The sequence below is a fragment of the Brienomyrus brachyistius genome, chromosome 9 (assembly GCF_023856365.1).
Source record: "Brienomyrus brachyistius isolate T26 chromosome 9, BBRACH_0.4, whole genome shotgun sequence".
In the NCBI taxonomy this organism is placed as follows: Eukaryota; Metazoa; Chordata; class Actinopteri; order Osteoglossiformes; family Mormyridae; genus Brienomyrus; species Brienomyrus brachyistius.
This window is the reverse complement of record NC_064541.1, coordinates 9,251,081-9,257,408: the sequence shown is the minus strand read 5'-3', so window position 1 is coordinate 9,257,408 and position 6,328 is coordinate 9,251,081. Positions and strand designations below refer to the sequence as shown.

Sequence of the window (6,328 nt, the reverse complement as noted above, 5' to 3'; positions counted from 1 at the left end):
ATTATGGCCCTTAAGCAAAATATTAACAGAAACAATCCGTCCTAAAGTCTGAAATATTATTTTTTTTATGTTGAAAGAAAGAAACAAACAAACATGAATTATAGCTCCCCCTCGATGGCACAGGCAACTCAATTAATATTATGCATTTGTAGGCAGCTGCTGAAATCCATTCTGGGGCCAAACAGCCAATAAAGTAATGCGTTACATGCACATGCAGAAAAAGCAGTTTTGTGTCCTGGATAATGTGACTTGACAGCTCTGTGGGAAACTGATAAGATCCAGTAAACAAGCTGGAGATCCATCTCCACCGCCAGCCATCCTGCCGGAGATCGAGTATGGGGGGCCTGGGCTGCAGAAGGATGTTCTTCTTGCTGTTTTTACTTTTCAAAGCTTTTGAGTTTCTAGGTGCCACAGATGTTTGTTCAAATGCAATACTGCTAGGATTGAAAGGTAAGAAGAGACCGCGCTTACAGAGAGTATTACATGCTTACATACTACACAGAGTATTAAAAACAAAAATAACCTAACAGCACAGGTGAAGACAAATTGTTTTTCAAAAACAAGTATACATATTATATATTATTCAATATGTTACCAGCAGTGTTTACTAATCTCTGTATTTTGAGTTAAAGTTTTGTAGCCACAACAGAGAGAGACTCAGTGTTTCTTTTTTAAATAATTCAACAAAACATCTCTCTCTTTGTGTCAGCAACACCCGCTTTTATCGCTAAACAAAAACCACGCTTCAAAATAGCATGGATCGGTCGTTTTTTGTTAATGAGCATGACAGGTGACCTCTCATGACAGTCCGCTGCAATGTTTATGCCATCGAACGCTTGTTTTTACTTAGCCACAAAGGGTTTGTGCTGAAAAAAACGGTTGATTCCCGTTAGCCGACAAACAAAGAGCCAAAGTGATAGCAGCACGCATCATGTCCAACACTGTGGCAAGGAAAAAAGAACAAAACCGTTAGACAAAGCAACTTCTTCTACTCTGCTGAAAGAAAACAAGCTTGCCACGCGTCCAATGGAGCGATAGCCTCTATTTGTACAGCTGCAACATAATAAAACATGGGTTTATGTGAACCATGGGAGGGAGAGTAAACCAGAACGTCTCCCAACCGCGATGGGCCTTTCCAGCTACACTCCAGCCGCTGAAAGGAGTTCAGTTTCGTCAATTAAGTAAATGTATAATTTGTTAATTATCATTCTATGATTAAGTGTGTGGACAAAGGAAAACAAAGAGCGACCATCCATCCATGCATTGACAATGGAGTGCAGGGTTACTCTAAAGGCCACGTCAGAGTATTTTCTACATCACTAATAGTACCCTGTTTTTTTTGTCTGTACATTGTGTTTACTGACACTGTGCTGAATGCTAATGCTTCCTGCTAATGATGGCTAGTTTACTAATCAGTATTGGGAGATTTAAGAAAACTGATTATGTTTTTGTGTAAATAAAGCATCTGCGGAGCGCTGGGGGTAAAATGTGTCTTTTCTCTGCCAACAGGAGAACCAGGTGACAAAGGTGATGAGGGGGAGCAGGGAATGCTGGGAAAAGCCGGCCCGCCTGGGCAGCCAGGTTCCAGTGTTTTTCTTACGTTTCATGTTGTTTGCTCGAATCAAAACTGTAAAACGGCAGAATTATATTTACGCTACATGTCGATGAGCCTGAGGTAAGCATCCTGATTGAATAGCCGATGCTGCGCCGCACCGTACGCCGCCAACTGGACGGACGATTAAACGAAAAGTCTCCACATCTGGAAAGTAGCGCTGAGCAGGCCGCCGAGGACGAGCACGTTAGCCTGGCAGGCCATCCTGTGACGCAAACCCGAGTCAGGAAACTCCGAGGGCCTGCTCCCAAGCGAGGCAGACACGTTAATTACGGCTGTCGGGGCTGAAGAGAGGCATTCTTTTTGTTTATTTATTTACCTTCCACCCCCGCCCGTGCTGTTTTCAAGGTGGAGCCTCCATTCACAAATACGTCTGTCTCCGTGGAAACGCCCGTCACGTGGTCTAAGCCAGCAGCCAAAACAGAATCTCTGTTATCTGACGGTATTTACGTATACAGTCATTCATTTACCAGACGTATCCTTCATTTACACGAATTTATCTCATGATACTGAAAGCTGCTTTGCATGCAAGTGGAGCTACCAAATGCTCAACTTCACTGAGTATTTATTAAGTAGAGGAACTGCATCCTTTCAAACTGACCTTCCTTTATTTTGCTGATTATGACTGAGCTCTGTTTCTCTCTTAACTCCTGGAAACACACTCAGACCCCCCAGTGGCCAATCCTGCCTCCTGCTCTACTCCAACACATATTTTGTTTGTTTCCCCTTGTGCTGACCCAAAAACAGCTGTCTTCTGTTATTATTCCTTACCTCTGTTTTTTGTTAAACCCATCTCCCATTCTGGTGTCACATGACCCCCCCCCCCCCTTAACTGCCCCACTTGGAGTCCCAATGTATCAAATCCAAGCCACGAATGCCACCCCAAAATCATTCAAGAGTCAAGAATCAAAGTCTTTATTTGCCACGTAACCTGGTTTCCTGTAGGACTCCTCTACTCAACAAGAACATGATAAACATTTAGGTAAAAGTAAAACTGCGCTTTACATGTAAAGATGCTGAAGTTAAGAATGACCTAAGGCAACCGCAGTCTGGTTCAGATTTACTACCAGTAGCGAAATTATTCCAGCATTTTCTGTGGAAAAACCCTTTAATTCAAAGACATGAATATTACACCCATAAAATGTAAGCAGATACTGAGGAATATTAAAGTAAACAACACTAAGGCCACTCCAGGCTTTTCCCGTCACTAAATTGCTCTAAAACTGTATCAGATGAGAAATTTGAAGACAGGGGAGTGAAATGTGCCTGACTGTGGTCTGTTTCACCGAATTGGGGTTATCAGGGAAGACGTCTTCCAGCACCTCAGCCCTGAGACAGCCAGGCAGATGGACTTCGTAAGAAAATCCACACATTTCTTGTGAAATCTTAAGTTTGGGGTCATCTGGGTATAAACAGGCTAGTACAAACCCAGCGAGACAACGCGGTTCCGAGGTTTTACGACTGTCTCCAAATCCGTCCGTCATTCATGTTGAAATCGTCTTCCCTCCATGACAGCGTTTGCTCTTTCTCTGTCCCAAGGACTGAGGGGGGAGCTGGGCAGCCAGGGAGACCTCGGGCCAGTCGGGAAGTCCGGCCCAGCCGGGGAAAGAGGTACAGTCCCGAACATCCAACAAGCCGAATCTGGGCAGCTTGGGGGAAGCTATTCCCTCACAGCAATGCTTTACTCCATTTTTACACCAGGACACCCCCCCCACACACACACACACACACACCTGAGTTCAGTCCAGTGCATCTCAAACGCATCATCATTATCATCAGCAATAGCCTCTAATTTGGATTGGGAGCTGGAAGGACTTCGACGCGCGTGTTTACTTAGCATCAGACCACATCCATGTGTTGGCAGTGGGACCCTCCCTGGAGTGCAGTGTACGGGAGTTTAACAGCCGGCCTGATTGTGACATGGTCTGCAGTCGAGTCCAGCACAGGAAGCTATTAAGGGCCCGAATTCAGGGTGTGGATATAAGCAGTTTTTTTTAATGGATATAAGCAGAGTTTTTACGTGTTTTTCTCCTGAGGTTCGACAGCACTCTGAATATGTCAAATTCATTGAACCTGATTTTACAAGATGGGAAAAAACATGAACTTTTATAGTTCACAGTGTCACCACTCTCATTACTTTTACTACTTAATTGTTAGGTCTTTTCTCAAAGTGACTAAGAAATTTACTGTCTCACACAATTAGGTCTCTTGCTGACACATTTTAGGGTCTGAGAACTAGTTAGAACCAGTAATGTAACATTTCGTCTGTAGATTTTAAGCACTTAATAAATATCCCACCTGCTATTGTGATACAATTACCCCCCCTCCCCCAAACACACACACACACACGTAAAGACAGACACTTTAACATGGAGGAAAACATCTCCCTGCCTAAGTTGTTGCTTTTGGATCCATATTTAACCAAGTGCTTGAGGAGACCTACTGTACAGTGTGGCCATCTGCTGGTGTATATGAGGCACGACGGGCAGTTTTTCAAACCTTCTGTTTCTCAATTCTCAAAAGGGACTATCACACTCCACATCTCAAAAACATCTTCACATCTCTATTTTATCCTTAAATCATTTGTGAAATCCAGAAGGACAGGCAGCACATGCTGCAGACATTCAGCCTTATGGTTGGGTATTCAGTTACTTTAAGATCTTTATGTGACTTTTATCATTTCAGGGGACAAAGGAATACGTGGCACTGAGGGGCCTCCGGGACTTAAAGGAAGACCTGGTACAATATTTAATATTTTATTTTATTTTAATTCAAATACAGCTATACTTAACATGATGATACTGTTGTTTAATTACATTTCAGTCACATGTGCAATACATTTGTCTTACACATGAAATGCATTTTAATTGCAGTTACATTTTGAATTGCATTTTAATTGCAGTTACATTTTGAATTGCATTTTAACTGCAATTACATTCTGAAGTATGGAATTATTTCATTCATCCATCTTTCCATTTATATTCCAACCACTTATACAGCATAAGGTTGCAGGGGTCCTGGAGCCTGTCCTGAGTTAGTGCAGGGCCTGGGGCAGGGTACATCCTGGACGGGATGCCAGTCCAATGATTTCAAAACTGCTCAAAACCATTCAAGAAATATTCTCACGAAATGCATTTGAGATGTAAGACATTTTCCCTGCCGACAGGCACAACCTGTGACTGTGGGCGCTACAGGAAGGTTGTTGGGCAGCTGGACGTCAACATGGGCAAGCTGAAGAACTCTGTTAATTTCGTGAAAAGCGGTAACGTTAAATCGCTCTCACATTTAAGCTATGCACGGCCCTCCCTTGCCCTTAACATGTGCGATTTGGCCGTCCTTGATGAACCGAGACCCCCAAAGATGATAGGAGCCAGTCATGCACACCGCAGGTTTCCCTCGCAATCGTATGAGGGTGGCTGCCTTTTTAAATTTCTGTGAAATATTACAGTCTGTTTGCAAGAAACGAAATTCATTGTTTTATTATTATCAATCCATCTGTTGATTTTCCATAATCTCTTCCATATCCAGCATATCCCATGCAGCACAGCTCATGAGGCAGCGGATATCTTGGGTGGGATGCCCAGTGGCGTAGGATGGCGTTTGATTTTGGGGAAGGGGACATGCCCTTCGTTCCATGATTCCTACAGCCCCTGGGGATGCCAGTCCATCACAGGGCACACAGACACGCAATTTACAGACATGTGTTCATGCTTTTGGGTTACAGAAAGAAACCAGACAGACTCATGCAAACACGAGGGAAATATGCTGGCAAAATGCAAATTTACTGTAGCTCACCCATTTTTAACTTTACCGTAATGTGTCCACCTATTACAGTCATTTTAGGGATCAAGGAGACAGATGAGAAGTTCTACCTAATTGTCAAAGAGGCGAGGAAGTACAAAGACGCTCTGCTGAACTGCAAACTGCGGGGGGGCACCCTGGCCATGCCCAAAAGCGAGGCGGCAAACGACCTGATCGCCAGTTATATCAACCAAGCCGGCCTTACTCACGCGTACGTTGGGCTGTGCGCCGCGGAGTCGGGGGGCGAGCACACGTTCACGGACAGCTCGCCGCTGCAAAACTTTACCTCCTGGAGCACGGTCGGGAGCGCGCAGAGGAACGGAACTTGCGTGGAAATGGCGAGCACCGGAGCGTGGACGCTGGCGGACTGCGACGTCGCCATGTACTACATGTGCGAGTTTACCAAGAAAGGCAGGGTAGCGAGCACCGCCTTGTGACGCCTGCAGATCTGGAGTTCTTAAAGGATTTCCCTCGGGATCAGTACAAATATATATAACGTATAAATTGTGCCCATAAAGTACATCTTATCTTAGTAGATCTGTAATATAAATATCCCGTATCAGCTACAACATCTTGCAGGCTGCTGCGCTTCATTGATGCGAAACTTGTTGAAAAACTTTTCATTTAGTATATGGCAGTCTAGCCAAACAAGAGCACGTGTAATTCGTAATAAATATGTTTCGCTAATAAATATTATATGATTTAAACCTACAATAAATAACTTAAACAATTTATTTTCCACAGTTGTTTGAATGTGCTACACAGCGCCACCTGGTGAATTATTATATTAAAACTAATTATAAAAATGAAAGTAGCGAAAAAGAGGGAAGAGTGAGCGAGGGTGAGAGTCCTAATTGCCCCGCATTGTGTTTGGAGTTTGCTCGATCTCCCTGTGAAACGCAGGTTTCTTCCAGG

At 43.8% G+C, this 6,328-nt stretch overlaps 1 protein-coding gene across 1 annotated transcript; it reads left to right on the top strand.

Moving 5' to 3' along the window:
• The first annotated feature begins 212 nt into the window (after positions 1-212).
• colec10 (collectin sub-family member 10 (C-type lectin)) lies at positions 213-6,143 on the top strand. The gene is made up of 6 exons (XM_049026728.1): positions 213-450; positions 1,510-1,581; positions 3,152-3,223; positions 4,298-4,351; positions 4,779-4,874; positions 5,447-6,143. The coding sequence occupies exons 1-6, from the start codon at positions 336-338 to the stop codon at positions 5,848-5,850; spliced, it is 813 nt and encodes a 270-aa protein (XP_048882685.1). The 5' UTR covers positions 213-335; the 3' UTR covers positions 5,851-6,143.
• The last annotated feature ends 185 nt before the right edge of the window (positions 6,144-6,328 follow it).